At 46.1% G+C, this 24,980-nt stretch overlaps 1 protein-coding gene across 1 annotated transcript in view; it reads left to right on the top strand.

The window, feature by feature from the left end:
- MYO16 (myosin XVI) overlaps positions 1 to 24,980 on the top strand; it is a 390,818-nt gene that overhangs the window by 145,639 nt on the left and 220,199 nt on the right. The window contains 2 exon segments of the mRNA XM_070380864.1: positions 5,477 to 5,542; positions 5,545 to 5,623. Of these exon segments, the coding sequence (XP_070236965.1) occupies positions 5,477 to 5,542; positions 5,545 to 5,623 (145 nt within the window).

The following is a 24,980-nucleotide window of genomic DNA, read 5'->3' as shown; positions in this document are numbered from 1 at the left end:
GCAGCAGAGAGTTGGCTGAGGTTCCAGAGAAGGAGCCTGCTCGTGACTACACTGTGCTTTCTCCCACCCCAGGCAAAAGTTCAAGCAGGATGCAGAGCAGGTGCTAGCATGCTAAAGACGGTCCAACCTGCGATGCGGAGCTTGGACCAGAGGGTGCTACAGACCTTCCCCCTCGTCCGTGTTCTCTGGGTCCAAATATGTGCCCTGTGTTAACACTGATGAGATCTTCCGATGCCGAGAAGGGTGGCTCGTTAGCACTGTGGCCTCCCGGTGCTGGCAGCACAGGGTACACAGGGTCGACAGGAGGAGACGAGGGCATCAGTGACCGGCAGCTGCTGTAACGGAGCACCATGCCCTGGTGGAGAGCTATCCTGCACAGTTCTGGAGGCTGCAAGCCCAGCATCCAGGCGCAGCAGGACTGAGCCACCTCGGGTTCCCGGGAGAGAGTCTGTCCTCGTTCTTCTGGCTGACACTTGACTTGTAGAGACATCGCCCTGCTCTGCTTTGTCACGGGGGTTCTTCCTGCGTCTCTTTTCTTCTTACCGAGACACCAGTCATGTTGGGTTAGGACCCATTCCACTCTGTCCATTTTATCGTTTTAAAAAACAGTTATTCTACGTTTTACTAGATAATTCTGTTTATACTGTTGTGTTGGGTGTTCACTTTGAAGTCAGTTGGAGTGCGTCCTGCCTGCAGGGTCATCCAGGGCTAAGACGTGTCTTTCTGACCTGCTGCCCCCCCAATGTACCGCTGTGTACCGCATCTGCAGGGTCTGGCACTGCATCTGGCAGAGTCAGTGGACAGTAGATACATGGTGAGCAGATGAATCAAGGGCGGAAGGAGGCTACAGAAGAAACTCTAACAGAGGACAAGGACTAGAAAAGCTCTTGAGGAACCCGGGCTTCCCAGGTGGTGCAGTGATAAGGAATCCACCTGCCGATGCAGGAGACACAGGTTCGATCCCTGGGTCAGGAAGATCCCCAGGAGTAGGAAAGGGCAACCCCCTCCAGTATTCTTGCCTGGAGAATCCTACGGACAGAGGAGCCTCTGCGGGCTGCAGTCCATGGGGTTGCACAGAGTCAGACACTTCACAACTGAGCATGCACACAAAGGAATGTGAGCCCAGGATTGGCAGCTCTGAGTGTTTACAAGTCTTTGTTGGATTCCAAAGAGGGGCTGAAGCTGATGGTCTCACTCTGAGCTCAGATTCCCAAGTCCTGGGCCCAGGCTCAGTTCTACCTCTGTCCCTATTTCTATGACCTGGATCAAACACCATAGAGGCTCTAGGCTTATTCGTAGGATGGAGAAGTTAGAGCTGAGACCAGGCAGAGCTTGGACGAGAATGGAGTGGAGTGAGTGTGAGATGCCAGGCCCGGAGAGGCTGCTCTGATCTGGAAACCCCATCCTGCTCAGTGTGGCCTTGTCTCGGCGTGAGAGCACCTGCCAGCACCCGCTTTCAGATGGAACCTCATGCCCAGGGGTCACCAGTCACAGGGCCCAGTGCTTAAGTGTTTTCTTTTGTGTGTGAGACGTGATTCACCCCACAACAGAGACTAGGGGCAGATCTATTGTGTTCGTCTTTACTTTTCAAAATTATTTTCAGTCTAAGAAAAAGTATCATCATCACCTCAAAAACAGGCACTCTCTGAACGCTTCAAGGAGCTGTAAGATCTGACTTCTGAGTTTTGAATAACTTCATCACCAAGAGCCCTTTTTCTGAATGAAAAATATAAAAGGTATTAATTTAACTCACTTTACATAGTTTTTAAAGCGAGCTGAGTTATCAAATTAGTCCCAGGTAAAAGCCTTCTGAATTTTAAGCATTTGCGAAAATAGTTAATCAAACCGGAGTAAGGTTTTTACACCTCAAATTAGGTAAAATATATGTAGGTTACAGGTTCATTTTGTGCTTTATAGAGTCAAACACAGCTCAGCAACTGAACAGCAGTGTCCTTAAATTATGAACACATATAATAGTTGTGATGCTTTTATTGTGGTGGTTGTTCTTTAGTTGTTAAGTTGTGTCCGACTCTTTGCAACCCCATGGGCTGCAGCACACCAGGCTCCCCTGTCCTTCACCGTCTCCTTGAGTTTGCTCAAACTCATGTCCATTGAGTCGGTGATGCCATCCCCATCCTCTGTCGTACTTTCTCCTCTTGCCCTCCATCTTTCCCAGCATCAGGGTCTTTTCCAGTGGGTCAGCTCTTCACATCAGGTGGCCAAACTACTGGAGTTTCAGCTTCAGTATGTCCAGTGCATATTCAGGGTTGATTTCCTTTAGGAGTGACTGGTTGGTTCTCCTTGCAGTCCAAGGGGCTCTCAAGAGATGTCTCCAGCACATAATTCGAAAGCATCAGTTTTTTGACGCTCAGCCTTCTTTGTGGTCCAGCTCTCACATCCCTTTGTGATTTTATTATACTGGGAATGCTATCTTACTCATTTAAGGGTGACAGATGCTGTATGTTTCCTTTATTGATACTATTGCTGATACTTTGATATAATGCCAACTCCTTGATCAGGCATTCAAACACAAATTGTAACATAAAAAATACAAGTATCAGTTTTATGAACCATCTGCTACAGTGAAGTAAGGATTGTTTCTTAATTTGAAGAAATTTTAATCAATAAATAACATTCTAGCCTGGCTTTTAGCCCAGGCTTCCCCTTCTGATTACTTATTTGACAGTATAACCTTTCTAGGTTGCCCAAACCCTTCTTCAGTCAGTGGCTCCCTTAACACCAAGGGCTCCTTCCTTCTTGAAGGAGAGGGAGTGTTCTCACCTCCATCTCCTTTCATCTTGATCAAAAATGCGTCCAGATCTATAAGACGCTTTCACAGCATATTATATATAATCTGCCAAGGTGTATATTGACATGTATGTTTTCAGTTGTGAAACTTTCTGGGAGATATGTTCACATAGGGTTCTGAAAATGTGGAGGATCACAGACTTATTTCCAGTCAAGACTGTTTCTGACATGAAACACTTTTTAAAACATACACGTCTTGAAAACTCGAGAAATAAGTAGGAACTTTCTGTTCATGGTCACTTGCATGAATGAGTCAGAAACCTTTCTGGCTCCAAAACCTATCCTCTTCCTTCCAGTGTCATTTCAGGCACAACAGAAAGTCCTGCACTTCCCTTGTTTGGAAGAATAGTAGGGTCTCATGAAAATTTGAATTTTTGGTTGTTTTGTCCATCTTCAAGATGGATTTTTAAAAAAATCTACTGATCAGAATTCTGCTAATCCACAGTAATTTTATTCACTGCTGGAGATGAGCTAACTAGGATGATTACTAATTATTCCATTTTTGAAAGATGAAGTGTATTGATGTCGCTCTATGATGTGGAATTTGATTAGTTCGGAATGCTGCTTTAAATTAAGCTTGTGTGTTGGCTTGAACAAATGGGCATCAAGTCAGTCTTTCCTCTGAGGATAGAAGCTTGATGATCAGAAGGATGAATGAAGGTCCTCCATTTCCACCTGAGATGTCTTTAGTTAGTGAACAGAAAACCACAGTAGGGACAACTCTTGACAGTTCATTTCCTAGGAGTGCAGATTTTAGCAGTTAGCTACTTCAGGGTCAATACTATTAATAACAAATGGAACATGTTTTCAGCATTTTGCTTAAGAAAGAAAAGTAAAATTTAATAATTTAGACCTCAACTTGAAATTTACCAACTGATTCGATGCTTATGGAAAAATGGAAAAGAAATTATACCACCTCTTTCTAATTTTATCACTTTGGGGCTTTAATACCACTAATTAAAGGGATACTTTGAAAGAGTCTTTCTTTATGCACTCATGGCAACCTTTCTAGAAGGTGTCCAGTGAGAGAACTTTTCTTAATAAAATTTATGAATTTTGAGACTTTTAAAGCACTGATCATCATTCTGAGACTAAATTGACCACTCACAAAATTTACAGGTATAAAGCACTGAAGAAGTGATTGCATTGGTTCCCTGAGATTCACTGTATAAAAACAAGCTTGGAGACCTCACATTTTTGCTTTTAGAGACTGGACTCTAGAATAATTAGTTGCAAACTCATTACATGAGTTGTTTATAGTTCAAATGTAGGGAAATTGAATTTATTTGCCTTCCTAAAACTGCTGTTAGGATCCAAAAAAATTATTGATCAGAAATTTTTGGTTCAAAGTGGAAAACTATAGTTATTTACAATTGCAGCTAAAATTGAAATGTGTGACTATTTTCTGCCATTCACATGGATAAGAATAAACCTAGATGCAAATGAAAAGCATACTCCAGAAACAGCAGAATTTCCAACATGTCAAATATATGTCAAAAGGTCTGACCAACACCAGAGTCTGAATTCCCAGCCCTCTTTGAAGCAGCGCCAGGGTTGTCATTTCCATGCTACATACTTTCATCATTTCCCACCTACTTTAAATGGAATTTCATCATCTACAATCCATAAAAGAAATAATTGATAAGCTAGACTTCATTACAATTAAAATTTTCTATTCTATGAAAGACATACGATCCATGAAGCATGTTCCTTGGCACTGACTCAACTGAGTTGAAAACTACATCTCCACGTGGTGTAGGCACGAATGTTTATAACTGCTTCATTCATCATCCCAAGAACTGGAAGCAACCAAGATGTCTTTTAATAGGTGAATGGATAAACTGTAGTACATTCATTCTGTGGACTAGTATTCACTAATAAAAAATGAGCTATAAAGCCTTGAAAAAACGAAAAAGTACCCTTTCGTATCATTATGTGAGAGAAGGCAGTCTGAAAAGGGTTCTTACTGTGTGACTCCAACCATATAACATTCAGGAAGAGGCGAAATTACAGTGCCAGTGCAGAGATCGCTGGTTGCCGGGAGCTGGGCAGAGGGAGGAGCAGGCGTATCAGTGACTTTTAGTGCCATGGAGCTGTTGTGTATGATGCCGGAAGGGTGCACGCATGACATACCGTCGTTCAGTGGCTCAGTCGTGCCCAGCTCCTTGCGACCCCAAGAACTGCAGCACGCCAGGCCTCCCTGTCCTTCACTGTCTCCCGGAGCTTGCTCAGACTCATGAGTCCATTGAGTCGGTGATGCCATTCAGCCATCCAATCTATACACATGATGCATACGTTTCTCAAAACCCATAGAACCGTATAACACAAAGAGTGAATACCAACATAAATTACAGACTTTCGTCAATAATAGTGTATCAGACTTGGTTCATTCATTTTAACAAATGCACCACTCTAATGCAAGATATTAATAACAAGCGAAACGACTTATTAGGGAAGGGAGAAGGGATATATTGGAACTCTCAGTAATTTCTGCTTAATTTTTCTGGACTTAAAAGATTTCTCTGAAAACAAAGTCTATTATTTTGTTTTTTTAAAAGTCTGTTTGAAAGGAAGCTGCATTCTTTTCTCTTCTGATAATACGTGTAAATGTACGGAGCTGAAACTAATAATGCCATTTAACAGAATTCCTCTTCTTTTCTTTAACCAGCCAGAATCTTCACGTATATGCTAGAGAAATCCAGACTCGTTTCACAGCCCCCTGGCCAGAGCAATTTCTCATCTTCTACCTGCTGATGGACGGATTATCTGCTGAAGAGAAGTATGGACTGCACCTTAATAATTTACATGCCCATCGGTAAGTGATTATGTGTTTTCAGTTTGATAGTTCTGCCCTCAAATTGTGGTTGTGTTTTAGCAGTCTTAAAGTTTCTTCTTATTTTTCAGAGAAGAAATGGTGACTTCTTTTAGGAGAATAATTGGATATACTGTTAGGTTTGAACTATCTGTGTATTACCATTTATTGAGTGTTTAGGTGAAGTTTGTTGTGTGTGTATTATCTTATATTTTTCTAGTTTTCAGATCAGAATAATGGATTAGCACATTTCTAAGCATTTGTGTTCCCTTGGATATTTTGGATGTAACAGTTATGAATTCCTAATTTGGGGTTGTCTTTTGAAATAATGGGACATGGTATTTGAGCAATTATGGTGCATTAGGAACCGATGAGGTTACATAATGGCTTCAGATGAACCATGCACACAGGCTGGGGGCACTGACTTTCTGCAGGGGAGGCAGACCGTGTTTGTTAGAAGGAGGGGGCCTTGCTCACAGGATGGCCGTGCAAGGGGTCACTTGGCGACGTATGCGTTTTTGCCGACCACCTGACCCTGTGTGTCTCCCTTCATGGACGGGTCCACACTTGGAGAGGATGAGAATGAGCCAGCAAGGAGTGGGAACCCCACTCAGACGAGGAGTGGGGGAGCCGGGGGGAGAGGGTGGCGGGTGGGCATGTCCAAACCCAGTGGTGAATTCCTGGCCGAGCAGCGAGGAGGGGCCGCGCTCTGATAAAGCTGTGCGTTAACTTCAAACATTCGCTGACCCCTGACAACTGGCTGTTGCCGGATTTAAGAAGAATGATGTACTTGTGATTTTATGAGAATTTTTGTGAGAGAAAATAAAGGATGCATGAGGGGGAGGAGGAGGGCCTCCCAGGTGGGGATGGTGGTCAAGAACCCGCCTGCCAACGCAGGAGAGTCAAGAGACGTGGGTTCGATCCCTGGGTGGGGAAGATCCCCTGGAGGAGGGCATAGCAACCCACTCCATGTTCTTGCCTGGAGAATCATGGACAGAGGAGCCTGGTGGGCTATAGTCCCTGGGGTCGCAGAGAAGCAGACATGCCTGAGCGACTAAGCTCACACGCACGGCAGGGTGGAGCGTGGCCAGAGAACTGGTCACGTCTGAGAGCTGAAGGCCACGCTGAGCGGACAGGGAGGTGGAGGGGTCCAGTGCCGGCACTGAGAGAGGGGCCTTTTCCAGCCCCCTGGGGTCTCCATGGAGCTGAACCCCCAGACCTGTCCAGGCGGGGACAGGACCACGTCTGTGGTCACCACGGCTGCAGAGGGGAAGGAGGTGGGGCGTGCGCCCAGGGGCGAGGAATGAACTGGCCTTATTTGAAGGCCCCCTTAGATGATTATTTAATTACATTATTTAATTATTTAATGACAACTCACTCGGTTTCCTTGAAACTATTACAGCCAACAGTACAGATCCCGTTTATCATGTTGATAGAGACTTAAAGTGAAGAAGGCCTTAGCAAAATTGTTGTTCAAAGTGAGAGGTGGTTTGGAGATTTACTGTCCCCCAAACAAGAGAAATTCAGAAGAAAAAGAAAGCACTGATACTGAAGAATCATAGCCCAGGCAAAAGCAATTTTAAAAACAGAGATTCGAACCCCAATACTTTGGCCACATGATCGAAGAGCTGACTCATTGGAAAAGACCCTGATTCTGGAAAAGACTGAGGGCAGGAGGAGGAGGGGACAGCAGAGGATGAGATGGCTGGATGGCATCACCGACTCAGTGGACACAAGTTTTAGTAAAGTCCAGGAGATGGTGAAGGACAGGGAAGTGTGGCATGTTACAATCCACGGGGTCACAAAGAGTCGGACACGACTGAGCGACTGAACAACAGCAAACCTACAGGTGCGCTGGCATTTTTATTTTTTTATCAAATCACCTCATTTCCTAAAGGAAGAGATCAGATCTGGAGGTACAGGGAGGTCTATACCGAAGTGAGTACAACAGCAGAAGTGGGATGACCCGGTCTTGAATCACTCTCTGTTTTTCTGCATCGGGCGTCTCAGACAGGAGGGAAAGCATCCGATTGGGGGCTGTTGGGGTGTTCTGGGCAGCCTGTGGGGAAGAAAAGTCTCGGTGGCTTGCATTCCTCATCTTTCCTGCCAGCAAAGGCTCAAAGCTGGCGGCAGAGCGTTGCGTTAGGTGCTGCGTCTGCACGCGTGTGTGTGCGTGCTTGTACACGCGTGTGCCTGGCCTTGCAGACGCAGAGCCACTGAGGAACAAAAGGCAGCCGTCTAGTCCAGCATTCAAAGACACGATTCAGCCTCTTGGGCCACGGTTTGGACCCCTCTTTTGAAGTGTGAGAGCGTGTGGGAGAAAACAAGTGTTTCTCTATTGACCTCCGTTCCAACATCCGTTTCTCTTTGCGAAAGAGAGCTTGGAAGCGCTGAGGCCATTTAGAAAGTCAAACGTCAGGGCTTGCTTTGTGAGAAGGCCCAACAGGAAAGAGCTCAGCAAAATCATGAATAATTCAACTCTCTTGAACAAAGAAGTTATTTTATTAAAATGAATTATAAATATCTAACGAGTGCAAAACAACATTCCTCAGTAAAAATGTACACTGCCACTCCAGATTCATAAAACATATCCATTGGAGCATTTGTACCATGACAGTTCCACAGACAGAGTATTCTTTAATAATAAAACCAGCAGTTTTGCAAGTTATAATGTCTTATACATCCCAATATTTCTGTGATTTGTGTCCTGTGGGTCTTTTAACAGTCACAGCGTTTGTGGGTTTTCTTGCCTTTACAGTCCTGGTCAGCCTTGAGGAGCTTATATTTGTATTGGGGGTATATCGTCCTTGCTTAGTCATTACATACATTAAGTACTAGAGTTTTGTAAATTGTTTGGCTTGCTCACAATCAGTAGTATTAATAACTTATTAGCTTTCTAACCTTTCACAATTTGATGATCTTTCTGAGTTTCCTCCTTAAGGAATTCATAGGTAAAGGATATCACTATATTTATATAACTATATATTGTTACATAAACAATATATAAATAAACTACATATTGTTTATATGTAAACAATATTATTATCACACATACTTATCTGATTTTAAGAGATATTGATATATTATCAGGTAGAACAAGTAAGCATCTACTTTACCATCTAAATGTCCCTTTGCTTATTCAATGCTTATTCCATAATGCAACTTGTCTTGAGATTTTGATGATGTATAGTGAGTCTTTAAAGCAAACATTACAAACGTTTGCAAACCTGCCTCCTTAAAATGCCTCTTTTCTTTATTACTACCAACTGGTTACCTACATGAAACATGTAAATAAACATGGAACAGGAATTGTAAGCTGAAGACATATCCAAGATTCATCACATGTCCCTATGTGATCAGAACTCCAAAGAGAAGAAAGGATTATTGTAACTAGTGCTATGCTACTGCAGTTAAAGCTACAGAAGTGTTTTTGTTTTGTTTTTTTAACTTTGACTCTGGTTTGGAACTAAAAGTTTTCAGAGTCTCACATGAAAATTTATGGAGGTTTATTTTAGTGTTAAATGCACCTAAAAATACTCTCTTGTTTGTATAATTGGAACAGTATCTAGAACAAGCAGATAGGACTCTTGTTTATAGAATAGAAATGGAGCAGATCTAGACATCAAATCTTATAGCTTAACTGCATGAAAGCAATATTTATAACACTTTGCCTAGAATCTTCCTGGACAGATGGTTTAAACAACGACCACAGGAAAAATGTCTCTGGGTCCTGACATTTTGAGCAGCAGCAGTAAGTTGCATTATAGAAAACCACCACTAGATGGCACACTCTCCACAAAATCAGACGGCCAAAATACGTCTCCATCATTAAAGGTTTCTTTTTTTCCACCAAACTTATTTATTTCTAATTGAAGGAAAGTTGCTTCACAATATACCTACGGCTTCCACATGAGTCAGCCATAGGTATCCGTGTGTCCCCTCCCTCTGGGACCTCCCTCCCAGCTCCCACCCCATCCCACCCCTCTAGGTTGCTGCAGAGCCCGGGTTTGAGTCGTACAGCAGATGCCCGCTGGCGTCTACGCCACACGTGCTGCTGTACGTGCTTCCACGTGACTCTCCATTCCCCGCGCCTCTCCTTCCGCCCCCACTGTGCGCACCAGTCTCTTCTCTGTGTCTGTGTCTCTACTGTTGTCCTGTAAATATGTTGGTCAGTACCACGTTTCTGGATTCCATATATATGCATTAATATATGATATTTGTTTTTCTCTTTCTTACTTCACTCTGTATAATAGAGCCTAGGATCATCCACCTCAGTAGAATGGCTCAAATATGTTCCTTTTATGGCTAATACTCTATTGTATATACGTCCCACAGTTTCTTTACCCATTCATCCCTTGATGGACGTCTAGGTTGCTTCCGTGCCTGAGCGTTTGTAAGTTGCGCCGCAATGAGCACTGGGGTACATGTGTGTTCTTTAATTTCGTTTTCCTCCGGGTATATGCCAAGTAGTGGGGTCGCTAGGTCCTCTGGTAGTTCTGCTCCGTTTTTTGAGGAATCTCCACAGTGGCTGTGTTATTTTCCATTCCCACCAACAATGCAAGAGGGTTCCCATTTCTTCGCACCCTCTCCAGCATTCGTCGTTTGTGGGGGTTTTTGATGATGGCCATTCTGACGGGTGTGAGGAGATATTTCATTGTAGTTTTGATATGCCTTTCTCTAATAACGATTGATGTTGAGCATCTTTTCATGTGTTTATTAGCCATCTGTATGTCTTCTTTGGAGAAATGTCTGTTCAGGCCTCTTGGCCACTTTTTGATTGGGTTGTTTGTTTTTCGGTTACTGAGTTGCCTAAGCTGCTTGTATATTTTGGAAAGGGATCCCTTGTCAGTCTCCTTTGTCCAGGCTGTACGGTCGTGTTCCTTCTTCCGTTTGGCTTCTGTCCGTGATGGTACGGTTGAGCCAGTGTTTCATGTAGGCTTCATGTTGGGAGTGATCTGTGTTTGCATTCTGGTGGGGGGAGGTGAGTTTGGGGGTTTTTTTTCCCCCTCTGATGGGTAGGGCTGTGTGAGGCCTTATGCTTTGGGTGCCCCTGGTAATCCTGGGCTGTGTGAGGCCTTATGCTTTGGGTGCCCCTGGTAATCCTGCCCACCGCCGGTTGGGTTTGGGTCCTTGTCTTGCTTGTTGTTCAGGCGGAGCATCTTGCCCTGAGTGCTGGCAGCAGTTGGGTGATGCCAGCTCGTGTACACAGGTGGAGGCCTTTGCCAAGTTCTCACCAATCAGTGCTCCCTGGGTTGGGAGTTCCTGGCAGTCTAGGGTCTGGGACTCACTGCTCCCACTCCAGAGGCTCCGGCCCGGTCTCTGGCCAGGGGACCGAGGCTCCGCAAGTCATTTGTTTTGGCATTAAAGGGGATTAAAACAAACATACCGAGGCACTAGCAGTGAAGAACTCGCCTGCCAGTGCAGCAGATATAAAAGACGTGGGTTCAATCACTGGGTCGGGAAGATCCCCTGGAGTCGGAAGTGGAAACCCTCTCCAGTATTCTTCCCTGGAGAATCCCATGGACGCAGGAGCCTGGCGGGCTACAGTCCGTGGGGTCGCAAAGAGTCAGACGTGGTTGAACTGACTTAACATAGAAACAAGAAACAAAAGATAAACCCCAGACAAATGGCGAGTACAAAATCAAGCAAATAATAACAAAAATAATGGAACATGCACACACCCATACAAAACCAAAACAGTCCAAAGGAAATAAAGTACAAGAGACTAACCCAGTAAGAAAGGAAACCAAAAATGATATCGGCCAATTAAAAAAAACGATCTAAAGCACAAACCAGAAAACAAAATCAAAGCAAGGTGCCAACTGGGGAAGAAAGCAGAGAAGACAAAATAAACTAACAAACAGGATGAAAAAAAAGAAAGAAAAATAGGAAAAGAAAGGGAGAATAGAAAAGCAAAGTTAAATAGAGTATATAAAAAAGGTCTATATGTATTAAAGAATATCTACAGCAGGAAAAAAGCAGTAAGAAAACAGACGAAAAATAGTTTAAAAATAAATTTTGAAAAATTCGAAGAAAAAAAAAAACCCACAGAATTGCAAAAGTCCAACAGAGAGGCAAAAATATATAAAGGAAATAAAAAGTGGGATTAAAAAAAAAGTCTTAAATAGAGTTATTAGTGTTAATAAAACCAACAACTGCAGCAACAGAGGAAAAAAAAGAAAAAGAAGAATAAAAAAATCCAGAACCAAACAGAACAAGTCAAAATGAAGAAGAAGAAGAAACGTCTGTCTCAGCTCTCGGCTGCCCGCATCCTTCCCCTCGCTGTGAGTCAGAGTCCACCTTCAGCTCCTAGGGTGCCCTCCAGCTCCGCGCGGGTCTCTGGACCTGCTGTGAGGCAGCGGGGACTCTCATCTAGTCCTGCTACTGCGTGTTCTTGCCTCCGACGTCCTTGGCTGCCAGAGCTCCTGAGTTTTCTTTTGCGGGAACTCTCTTTGTCCTTTTATGTATTCAACAGGCAGAGTCTGCCTCGTTGATCGTGTGGACTGCAGCTTGCACAGCTGGTGGGAAGGCCTCTGGCCTCTGGGCCGCGCTGCCCCAGCTTTCGGTTGGCTTTCGGTTGTGGCTCTATGTCCACTGCTGCCTGTGTCGCCCACTGGGGCTCCCTCCTGAGGCGGCCCTGGAGGACCGGGGTCTGCCCCAGCGGGGCCTGAGCGTGGAGGGGGCACTGCTTGGATCCCCTGCTTGGAACCAAGCTTGGAGGTCCCCTGCTTGGATCCCGGGGACGCTGGCAGCACCGGGCACCCAGCGGAGCTGGCGGCTAGGGAAGAGGGAAGCACGGGGCTCTCAGGGTTCTTCCGAGCCTCTGGCAGCTCTGTGCCAGTGGGGACTGAGCGTGGAGTGGGCGCACCTGCTTGGATCGCGGGGACCCTGGCGGCACCGAGTGTGCAGGGACGCCATCTGCCTCGGTCGCGGGAGCTGTGACCCGACTGGAGCCTCCTTCCAGCCTCTGGCCGCTGGTGTTCAAATGATCCTTTTTGGCTGCTCCTTCTCTGTGGCTCTGCGTGTTCAAGGCACTTAAACATCCCCCCTGGCTGGGGACCTTCTCTGTCACTCAGTGCATCAAGCACGTAAAGGCCACCTTCCTCCAGGGTCCTTCTCGATTCTTCAGCTGCCAGTACTGGGCGGAGAGGCCCCAAGGATGGCTCCAGCTGCCATGTGGGACTCAGCAGTGTCACCTCGTGGCTGCCCATTTCCCCGAGGCGTTCCCACCGCAGAGCCCTCCCTCACGTCTTCCTGGGCCCTCTCCCCACAGGCAAAGCAGACCTCGCCCTAGGATTAAGCTCCGATCCGATCCCCACAGCCCAGCACCCAGCAGCTGCCCTTTTTAGGGTTCGTGCGTCCCTGTCCGGGGTACACAGAGCAGCAGCAGGAACTGTCCACATGGTTCTCAGTCCTTTTAGCCTCAGCCGGTCACGGGTGAGCTGCTGCGCTCTCCAGGAGCCTCTGATGCCAGCCCTCTGTCCCGAACAATCTTCCTGATGGGGGATCGGACCCCTGCTTCGGTCCCCCCAGCCCCACCTGCTGTCTCGGGTGCAGGCCTGGTCCTGCTCAGTCTCCTCCTGCTCCCTCCTTCCTGCACCCTCCCAGGTTTTGCGTGGATCTGTACATTCCTCTCCAGTGTCCGGGGATGCTTGCCAGCTCTCAGCTGGTGCCCTGTGAGATCCTTCGCATCCGAGGATGTGTTCCTGAGGCATCCACGAGAGGAGCTTCACTCCAGCCCACCCACCCCACCCCTATCCTGTCTCCAAAGGTCTCTTTTATTGACGGTTCTTCCTATGATTCCCTGTTTCTTTTTCTTGGCTGTTTGTTTCTCAGATTTTATTTCAAAACATTTTAAGTGATACCAACACTGCATCTGGAAAGTAAATACAGTGTCTGTTCCTGGGAACTGAGATTTAAAGAAAGTCAGAAGTAGTCATCAATTGCTCATCTTCAGCCTGCTTTGCACAGCTCTTACGGGGTTAGTCCCAGAACAGCTGGGCTCTGAAATCTAGAGAATTGATTCCTCACCTCCCTTCATGTTGATTAATGATGGAAATGACTGGGATGTGGCCTCAGAGCATTCTCTGCAAAGGTCAGGTTTGAATTATAAACTGAGAGCAAGCAATCATTTGACTCAGCGAGTGTGACCTGCTTCTAACCTTGTGTGTTAGTGAAGGGAAACTCTGACTCACCGAGCACTTGAACTTGAGAGGGCTGCCCCAGTACACCTGTCACAGTAGGTGAGGCAGCTCTGAACTCTCAGTGAACATGCATTTTTTTTCTTGCTAAGGGTTTATTATGCGTGTTGAACTTAACCTGAGAAAGACGCACACAATTTTAAGAAGTTAAGAGTAAATTTAAATTTCTTTGAGGATGATTTTTAACGATGCTGTGATATAATCCACAGTTTACTCGATGCACATTTTATGCACCCCAAGCTTAAAGATGGTCCCGAGACAAAGGTTTGAGGCAGGAGGTATTACATTCAGTTTCTGACTGATTCTGTTATTAATTAAATGATGATCACAACTGTGATAAGTGCAACTTACAGAGCACTTACCACAGTTGGGGTCCTCTCCTGGGTCTCCCTTGTCATGTTGAACGCCCACCTGTTACGGGGCAGAGGGCGCGGGACCACAGCCTCACCAGACGGTCCAGGCCGTGAGGATGGGGAGGTTGGCCAGGAGCCGAGTCTGCCTCTTGGTCTTAAACCTGTGTTGTCTCTGCAGCAGCGCTGCCTGTAAAATATCACCTCCTGCGTTTGCAGCTTTGCATCCAGGAGATTTCAAAGAAGCTGAGAGGGAAAGCGCAAGGCCAAGTGTGTATGTGCGTTTTTATCAATATTTACAGTCAGTTAAGCACAACTAACTCAGGGCATTTCTGGAGTCTCTCCCCCTCTAACTACCAGAAAAAGCAATCCTGGCCCGTTTCTTTATCCAGGAGCGTAAGAAAATGTTTGAAGCGCATTGATCACCTTAGCTGAAGGTCCTGTTCAAAGTACAAGGAAGGTTGGATCACTTCAGTGAGTGGGCCGGTACACTTCACTTGTGAAAAAGGCCAATAGGAAGAAGTTAGGGTCCGTGGCTTTCTTACTTCCATCTGTGAGCGATGTCTGCCCGACAGTGGAGAGGAGAGAGGAAGGAGCACACAGACGTCAGTTACTCGCTCTGCCCCTTGGGCTCATCGGCGCTGTCCACAGGCACACCCCCACCATCTCCCAGATTTCCTTTGCAGTTCACAGAGGGACAGAATTGACAGGGCTTACTGGAAAATAGATGGGGAAACAGTGGACACAGTGGCTGACTTTATTTTTTCTGGGCTCCAAAATCACTGCAGATGGTGATTGCAGCCATGAAATTAAAAGACGCTTGCCCCTGGGAAGGAAAATTATGACCAACCTAGACAGCATATTAAAAACCAGAGACATTACTTTGCCAACAAAGGTCCATCTAGTCAAGGCTATGGTTTTTCCAGCAGTCATGTATGGATGTGAGAGTTGGACTATAAAGAAAGCTGAGTGCCGAAGAATTGATGCTTTTGAACTGTGGTGTTGGAGAAGACTCTTGAGAGCCCCTTGGACTTCGAGGAGATACAACCAGTCCATCCTAAAGGAAATCAGTCCTGAATATTCATTGGAAGGACTGATGCTAAAGCTGAAACTCCAATACTTTGGCCACCTGATGCGAAGAGCTGACTCATTTGAAAAGACCCTGATGCTGGGAAAGACTGAGGGCAGGAGGAGAAGGGGACGACAGAGGATGAGATGGTTGGATGGCATCACCAACTTGATGGACATGGGTTTGGGTGGACTCTGAGAGTTGGTGATGGACAGGGAGGCCTGGCGTGCTGCGGTCCATGGGGTTGCAAAGAGTCAGGCTACTGAACTGAAATGAACCAGTGGATAAGATGCTGTTCCTCATCCTATCGAGGCAGTTGATAGCTTACAGTCAACAATGTTGGATTTGTGATCTCTGAAGAAGAAGATTTAGCTTTGGGACCAGGGACCAGGCTTGATCACTCAAGAGCTTTGGTGTAGCAGAGTTTTATGAAAGTCGGAAAATGGAGAGAGAAAGCTTCTGACATAGACATCAGAAGGGGGACGCAGAACATCCCCCCACCCCAGCTAGTTTTATCAGGACCTTATACACTTTTTTCAGACCCACTCCCACAACATTCATCTTAAAGGAACAAGATTAGAATGAACAATAGAAAGATCTTACCAGACCCACTCCCATAATAGACATTTTAAGATGACAGGATTAGTCAGAAGGTTCTTGTTAAGGAGAAACATGTCCTCGAGCCAGATACATTGTTATATTGACTAAGAAAAGCAACGTAGAAAAGAATGTTTGTCTTTTTCTCCTTGAGAGCCCCAGCCCCCTTTCTCCTCGTCGGGAACCCTGGACTTCTTATCAGCCTACCTAGGAATTGACTCTCTCACAGTCACATCATGGAATCAGTCAACACGAGCAGCTGTGAGCAGAGGCTCCTCAGAAGGCTGTGATGTCAAGTCCTGCACCTGCTGGCGTGTGGAGGGACTTGCCTTCCGTGACAGGTGACTCTCTTTTTCGTGTCCCCGATATTCGTTGGCAAACATGCACGGTCTGCTAAGAGCAGTACGCTTGGCTGAAAGGACACAGTTTAAAGCCGCCTCTCGAGAAATGATAACCCAGTCCAGTCTTCCTGCCTGGAGAATCCCATGGATGGAGGAGCCTGGTGGGCTACAGTCCATGGGGTCACAAAGAGTCGGACAAGACTGAGCCGCTTCACTCAACTGCTGGGCAGTTGGGGAAAATCGGGCAACCTGTGTGTGCGTGTGGGTGAAGCAGGGCTGACCTGCGGGCACTGCTGTGACTGAGGACGGTGCGGGCTGCCTCGGGAGCCCTCCACAGAAGGTCCCAGAACGCGCTGTAGAAGGACCAGCCAAACTATCACCATGATTATGGGGGCTCTCTCCCACCCAAGTCCCTGAGACCCGCCGAATTGGTAATTGTTCTGAAGCGGATGAGGGGTTTGCATCAGAGCGCTCAGAGGAGCTCTGGGTGTGGGCCGCCCTCCCTCCGAGCTCTGACTCTGCCTCTACGTGGCTGCTCCCCCGCACCTTCCCCGGTGTCTGCTGTGCGACTAGGGCTCTGAGTCTCTGGTCCCCTTGATGAATGACTTGTTTCGGTGATCCACGCGTAATTGGATCTTTTGATGGAAGTCCGTGCAGCCTTCCTGAAGAAGTGAAGGATGGAAAGGGGGACCAGGGGCCCCTCGGCGGCAGCAAGGGCTGGGAAATCGGGGGTCTCCCATGAGCCCACGGAGCCCACCTCCGCGGAGAGCATTGCATTGCTGAGACTGAGACACGGGGGAAAGCGCAGCCCTGGGCAGAACCTGCACACTCATGGAGACCTTCCTGTTCACGTTTTCCCTGCACCAGAAAATCCATCCGTGTGCCCCAGATTCTTTGCCTTTCTGTACCAGCTATAGTAGGGGGGGGAAGAAAAAAAGAACATAGATTTTTAAATCCAAAAACCTACACTTACTTCTCAGAGAGGACAATGATCCCAATGAGATTTTGGAATGCATGCTTCTTTCTTGATCACCTGTCTCCCCAAGTGGGTTCTGTCAGTTCACACCACACGTGCGTTGTGTCCATCACGGGGTGAGTTTGGAGACTGATAACACGATGTGGATATTTGTGTAGAATCCTACAGTGAAACATTTGTGTGCGTGCGCACGCACAGATCTAAAATGACATTCCAGGCGGTGGTAAGAAGGACTGCTTTTCAGCAAAGGCTGTTTGTTCTTGCGAATCCACAGTGGAGTCTAAAAGCACGTGGGAGGCATAATTAAAATCAGAATAACCAACATTTGCTCATGCTAAGAACTTGATGCGTATCATCTCACTTTATCCATAGCCCGGCCTGACAGGAGGTTGAGTGAATAACACCCAAAGTCACATCCCAGGAGTGCGGGAGCCTGTCTTAAACACCTCATGTCTTTGCCTCTCAAACCCTAATCTCTAGAAACACATGAGAGATTCTGTGGAAACACTTGAAGCCACAAAAGACCAGAGCACCCAGAGGAAGGCTGTCCAACACCCGAGGCGGGGAGGCCGGGGTCCCTGCGGGCAGAGATCCCAGCTGCTCCTCCGTCCTGGTGCCCGCCAGCCCCTGGGATGGTGCTAGCTGACCAAAGGGTGCAGTGAAGTGTGGTTCAGACTGATGTGCACGTCCCTGGTGGCCTCGCCGGTAAAGAATCCGCCTGCAGTGCAGGAGACCCCAGTTCAGTTCCTGGGTCAGGAAGATCCCCTGGAGAAGGGAAAGGCTATCCACCCCAGTCGGAGAAGGCAATGGCACCCTACTCCAGTACTCTTGCCTGGAAAATCCCAGGGACGGGGGATCCTGGTGGGCTGCCGTCTGTGGGATCGCACAGAGTTTGATACAACTGAAGCGACTTAGCAGCAGCAGCAACCCACCCCAGTATTCTGGCCTGGAGAATCCCATGGACTGTATAGTCCATGGGGTCGCAAAGAGTAGGACACGACTGAGTGAGTTTCACTTCACTTCAGACTGGTGTGAATTCGGACACAGTGAAGAGTGAGGAGTTGCAGGAACTGGTGGTCAAGTGCAACTCAACAAACTTTGCTAAGAGTCTCTGACTCTGGTAACACCATTGCACAGGACGGGCTGCTGACTGCTGAGAGCTGGTGGGGGTACTCTGGATTAGGTGACTCAGGGCTGTGGGGTTTCCTTCCCAGTGAGGATGGAAAGGGAAAGAGAAGCTTGGTCTCTGGCCTGCTGGGCCCTGCCTCACCGACCCCTCTCCACCCGTCCACCAGCCTACCACACGCCCTTCCCAAACTCCTTTCAAACTGTTCTTTGCTGAGTCCTTCACACGTCGCACGAGGCTTCCCTGGTGGCTCAGACGATGAAGCGTCTGCCTGCAACGTGGGAGACCTGGGTTCAACCCTTGGGGCGGGAAGATTCCCTGGAGAAGGGAATGGCAACCCACCGCAGTACTCCTGCCTGAAAAATCCCATGGTCGGAGGAGCCTGGTAGGCTACAGTCCATGGGGTGGCAAAGGGTCAGACATGACTGAGCGACTTCTCTCCAAGGCATCCTTATCTTATATGTGTTGGCCAAAATGTTCGTTAATTCAAAACATCTTATGGAAAAACCTGAGTGAACTTTTCGGCCAACCCAGTATGTTAGCATCCAAGAAACATGGATTTCTAGGTGAGTGAGTGCCACGTCACAGCTCAAATATAAAGCAGGAGAAATCAGCTTTATTTGTAATGTACATAATAATATGTGGACTTCCTAGGTGGCTCAGTGGTAAAGAACCCTCCTGCCAATGCAGGAGACGTGGGTTTGACCCCTGGGTAGGTAAAAGGGATGTATGTGGGCAGACTGCGTAGCTTATGTGAAGGACCACATAAATCAGTTCTGTAAAGTGAAAGTTCATAGAAAAGGAATTAGCCTAAAGCTGTATTTACTTTTGAACTGAAATAACCTAAAGTAAAATAACAAGCTGAGATGCATCAGGTGAGCAGATGAAAGCTTATAGCCAAGTCTGCGCTTTTCGTGTAAACGCTGTGTTTCAGGCCTCTGTGGCGTACTTATTAAAAAATTGAGCACATCGTAGGCCACAGAGTAAAGTTTAATAAATCCCCCAATTCAGAAATTGTACAGGGTCTATTCTCTGTCTACAGAGTGATAAAGTTAGAAACCAAACGTGGGAGTAAAAGCAAGCAAACAAAGGCCACTAGAAAACCAAATATTGATCCCTGGTGGCAGAGACAAAGGACATAGGATCATGAGGGTGTGACACTGAAGAAACAAAATCCATTGACATTGACTCAAAAAATGAAAAATCAAATGAGATGAAAACCAGAAGGATCCTGGACAACTTCCATCCCCGAAAGAAGGCACACCCAGGAAGTTCCAAAGCTTGTACTTTCAAAGCTTCAAAGAACAGAAAATTGTTTAAAGCATCACAGAAATCACCGATTGCAAACAATTCTTTGTTCCCTTTTCAGAAGGCAGCTTATGCAGAAAGGAAACCCCAGAATTCCAGTGGTCCCGTGAAAGATGCATAGTCTCGCAAGTAATCAAGGAAATGCAAACTGAAAGGATAATTGGGTGCCATTTCACAGTGAAAATATTTGCACCGGTAAAACGAACCAGATAACAGGACCGGCTCCGCACTGACACACTCCCGACGAGAGTTTAGATCCGGACGGCCGCTCTGGGGAGCGGTGTTTGTTCAGGTTGGCCTCGGGCGTAACGTACCAAGGCAGGTGGGTGTTACCCCACAGGCTGCTCTGGGCAGCAGGTGGGCACGTCTTTGGTTCTGGCCCCTTGGGGAGGGGTGCCTCTGGCAGCTCGTGAGCAGAAGCAGTGGGACGGCAGAACCCCCTGCCCGCCGCGGGGTGGCCCACAGCCACGAGTCATCGGACCCCAGCACTCAGTCATCCTGGTGGAGAAGCACTGCTTAGGGGAGCCCCACATACGTGCGTAAAAATCACGGACGTGGACATGAAACGCACCGTTCAAAGAGGCAGATACACAAGTAGGAAAGAAACGACTTTATTTCAGGAAATAAAATAATCAGGTTGTGGTTGTGGTGGAGGATTTTTAAAACGGTATCAACACATGAACCTAAACTCTATGTAAAATAGATCTTATAAATCTAAAGTTGGGTTAAAGTAATTTGCTGAATGATGCATATAATGTACATAATATTTATGTAATTTTAAATACAGCAAAATTACGTATTTTGTAGGTACATACGTGTATTGATACAATTTAATTTTTAAAAACTAGACTGAGAACATTGACACAGAATCGATCATACTTTTTCTGTCTAATAAGGAAGGAAATGAATAGATGGGAATGTGAACTTTGTGAAATTTATTTATAAAAAACAAAGATCTGAAGTAAATATGTCACACTTGCCATTTTCAGATTGTTAAAGAATGATCTATTGGCTCTCTGTATGTTCCACTTTTACAACTAGTCTCACTGTCAGACTTTTTAAAAAATATTTCAAATCCAGAATGTCTATACTGCAATATATCAAAAGGTATACCAACTAAAGAAATGAATACAAACTATCTGACTTTAGTTACATAAGCATAAATAAAATATTAACAAGTAGAGTCTAAAATCCATTAAAAGATACTCAATGATCAGGATGAGGAAATTTAATTATTAGTACTACCCATCGCACGGATAAGTAAAAACAGAAAAATGAATTGACTATTTCTATAGGTGCCAAAAAGATTGTACATTCAAGTCCGAAATCCTTTTTTTTTTTTTTTAATTATAAGTAAAAGGAGTCTTTCCTAAGAAAAAAGAATATAATCCCAAGGCCTAGGTACGCATCATGTTTATTTGTGAAAATGATTCGGGCTCTTTATCGCATTGATCCAAAAGTTATCATAATTGTGATAAGGGAAGAAAATAAAAAGGAATAAACATTATCAAGGATAAGACACAATTACTATTGTTTCCAAGTAAAATGAAAGTTTACCTAGAAAATTCAGTTAATTTATGGCACAGTATTTCCACTAACCAGTCCATTCTAAAGATCGGCTCCGGGATTTCTTTGGAAGGAATGATGCTAAAGCTGAAACTCCAGTACTTTGGCCACCTCATGCGAAGAGTTGACTCATTGGAAAAGACTCTGATGCTGGGAGGGATTGGGGGCAGGAGGAGAAGGGGATGACAGAGGATGAGATGGCTGGATGGCATCACTGACTCGATGGACGTGAGTCTGAGTGAACTCCGGGAGTTGGTGATGGACAGGGAGGCCTGGCGTGCTGATTCATGGGGTCGCAAAGAGTTGGACACGACTGAGCGACTGAACTGAACTGAACTGAATTTCCACTAATAATACATTTCAGTAGTGTTTTGAGTTACAAAACAAACACATGCAAAAATGAAAAGGTCATATATGTACCAGCCGTAACCACTTAGGTAACACAGACGACCAGAGGTAGTTCTTCTAACAGTACTGCTGAAGTATAAAATCTATGTGAATAAGAAAGACCTAGTAAATAAAATGCAGACCTGAGAACAGAGACTTGTGACTCGTAGGGCTCCAACTGTGAACACACCCACACACATACACTCTTAAATGCACTCACACGTGTACACACTCCTCCTCGTCTGAGCAGATCTGAGCATCTCTGTTTTTACCTGTCTTGTGTACTGAAATCCCTTAAGATTCATATTCAAAGTTTTCATGATGGACAAAAATTCTGAAATCATTTCTCTACAGCATTCTGCTCTGCCTAAGAGTCACGTGCACACATCTCCATCTAGTCCTGACCAAGCTGTTCTCCCAGTTCCCACCAATTCTTCTGTCCTCCGGTGGCAAGATTCTGGTTGAGTGGGTTCCGTGGATGAACAAGTGAAGGAGTGCATTAACCAGCGTCTGAATGAATGAAAGGGTGGGTGAATGAATGAAGGAGTGAGTGAGTGAGTGAATGAGTGGATGAATCAAAGCCTTCATGCTCTTCCTTCTTCACAGAAAACACCCTCATTCTAAAAGTTCGTCTCAAGTACTTCCATCCTTTGACGCTTTGCCTGACTCCTTCCAAGGTCCTTCATGATGACAAGGACCACGTGTATTCTCTTGTTCCTAAACTCCAGTATGTCCTGGTTCATCTCTGCCGTGGAGCTCGTCACGGGGTTGTATATATTATGTGACTGCATCGCTGTCTTTGCCGAAGAAGCAAGCATTCTAAGACTTGGGAGCCTGACTTAAGCAGCTTAATGCCTCCGGGTCCTGGCACCATCGTGAGTGCAAAATAGGTGTGCAATCAAACGGATAAAAAAACAAACATTGTTATGTGTGTGTGTGCTGGTGTGTACGGAGATTTCTGATTTTATACCACTGATTCTAGATATAAGTTTCGTTTTGTTTATTCTGCTCGAGACTTTGATTTGCAAATCATCAGAGGCGTATATTTTCCCAAGTTTGAAACATTCTTGGCCAGCATCTCTGTGAATGACCCCCCCCACACCGCTCTCTGGAACTCCTGTTAGATCCATGCTGCTCTTTCTCATTTCCTCTCTCTTTCCCTGACTTCTTTTATGTTTTCCATCTCTGTATCTCTCTGTGCTTCATTCTAGTAACTTTGCAGTGCTTTCTCATGGTTTACATGTTCCTTTGGAGCCGTTATTAATTGGATGTTTAAGGCACACCGTGTGTTTTAACTTCAATGTCTTTTCCCTGTTTCTAAGAGTTGTACTTTGCTCTCTCAAATCTGCGTTGTCTTGAATGCTGCTGCTTGTTCTTTTCTCATATTTCCAGTTCTTTTATTTGTTTCCGACATGCTTGTTTCACTGTCTGTAACCAATCACTGTGTTATCTGAAGCTCTCAAGCTTCTAGTATTGCTGTTTACTGCATCTGCTGACAGCCGCTCAGGGAAGCTTATGTCTCCTGATGTTTGTCCTTTGGGGTGTGACTCGGTGTGACTTGGTGTCCCTTGGTGGCCAGGCTGGGAGAGTCCCGGGTCAAGGGTTGGCTCCCTAGAACAGCGGTCCCCAGCCTCCAGGATCTAATGCCAGCTGCTCTGAGGTGGAGCCAATGTAATAATGACAGAAATAAAGCTCACAGTAAATGTGAAGAATCGGACACGACTGAGCTACTGAACTGAATGAACTGAATAAATGTGATGAGCTTGAGTCATCCCCAGTCCCCACCGCCCCCCGCCCCTGGCCAATCTGTGGGAGAAATAGTGTTGCAGGAAAGCAGGTCTTTCCCAGATGACAAAACCTTGTGGGCCACTGCAGGCTAGAGAGTGTCTCTGGCTTTGGTCAACGCTCAGGGTCTTTTAAGACCCAGGACCATTCTAATGCTAATTCCTTAGTTAAAATGTCCTAAGGGCACCTGTAGCCTGCATGTAAACCCCTGAAACCAGGAAGGATCTGGCTGTGGTTGTGACTTCTGTAGAGTGCCCTTTGCCCTCCCAGAATCCACCCAGATGTGTTTCCATGTTGCTTGTCTGTGTCTATGGACGAGTTTTGTTTTTGTGGTGTTTCTTCCATTGAGGTAGCAGCCTTTGGGTTGTCTGGCTTTGTGTGACATCTAGGGCCAAAACCACGTTCTCCTTCCCACGTGGACCTCAGCCCCCTGGTTAACAGAAGAAACCAAAGTCCCTGTGAACGCTGAGGCTCAGGCCACAGCTGCCTCTGGGGAGCCGAGGAGCCGCTCCTTACTCAGGTTTCAGTTTGTCTGGTCCTCAGGGTCCCAGACGTGCACTTAGAGGTGCTCTTCACTGCTGATATATTCAGGTTGGTACGAAAGCAATTGTGATTGGATTTTAAATCATTATAACTCAGCTTAAGCACGTCTTTATTAATCAAAATAGGAACCATTACAGTGAACTTATTTTTACCAACAACAAATGTTTGCTTATTCCTGTAGCATAAAAATCTGTCCTTTGGGATTTGGCGAACTCTTGGAAAGCACTTCCTGCCTCCTGCTGGTCGTGGAGCCATTTTCCCTGCAAAAAGTTGTTGAGATGCTCAAAGAACCGGTATTCGGTTGGCGAGAGGTCAGGTGAAGATGGCGGACGAGGCAAAGCTTTTTAGCCCAGTCTGTGCAACTTTTGAAGCGCTGACTGTGCTGCATGCAGCCAGGCGTTGGTCTCGGAGGAGAATTGGGCCCTTTCTGTTGACCAGTGCCAGCGTTGAGGTTTTCCATGCATCTCTTCGATTTGCTGAGCATACTTCTCAGATGTAACGGATTCATTACAATTCAGAAAAGTAGTGGCTCAGACTGGCAGCAGACCCCCAAACAGTGACCATGACCATTTTGGGGTGCAAGTTTGGCTTTGGGAAGTGCTTTGGAGCTTCTTCTCTGCCCACCCACTGAGCTGGCCATCACCAGGTTGTCATATAAAATCCACTTTTCATTGCACGTGACAATCAGATCGAGAAATGGTTCGCTGTTGTAACGTAGGATAAGAGATGACACTTCAAAACAACAGCTTTTTAAATTTTCAGTCAGCTCCTGAGACACCCACTAATCAAGCTTTTTCTCTTTTCCAATTTGTTTCAAATGCCAAGACCATAGAGTGGTCGACAGTGAGTTCTTGGGCAGCTTCTCGTGTAGCTGTAAGAGGACCAGCTTTGATGATGCTCTCAGCTGGCCGTTGTTAACTTCTGACGGCTGGCCACCATGCCCGGCATCTTCAAGGCTCTCCTCTCCTTTGCAAACCCCATCGCATTGTACGTTCGTTAGCAGTTCCCAGGCCAAATGCGTTCTTGATGTAGTGAGTTGTCTCCGCTGCTTAACAACCCATTTTGAACTCGAATAAAAAAACTCATTTGAATTTGCTAGTTGTCTAACATC

The sequence above is a fragment of the Bos mutus genome, chromosome 12 (genome assembly GCF_027580195.1).
Source record: "Bos mutus isolate GX-2022 chromosome 12, NWIPB_WYAK_1.1, whole genome shotgun sequence".
Taxonomy (NCBI): domain Eukaryota; kingdom Metazoa; phylum Chordata; class Mammalia; order Artiodactyla; family Bovidae; genus Bos; species Bos mutus.
Note: the sequence above shows the minus strand (reverse complement) of the source record. Positions and strands in the feature narration are given on the sequence as shown.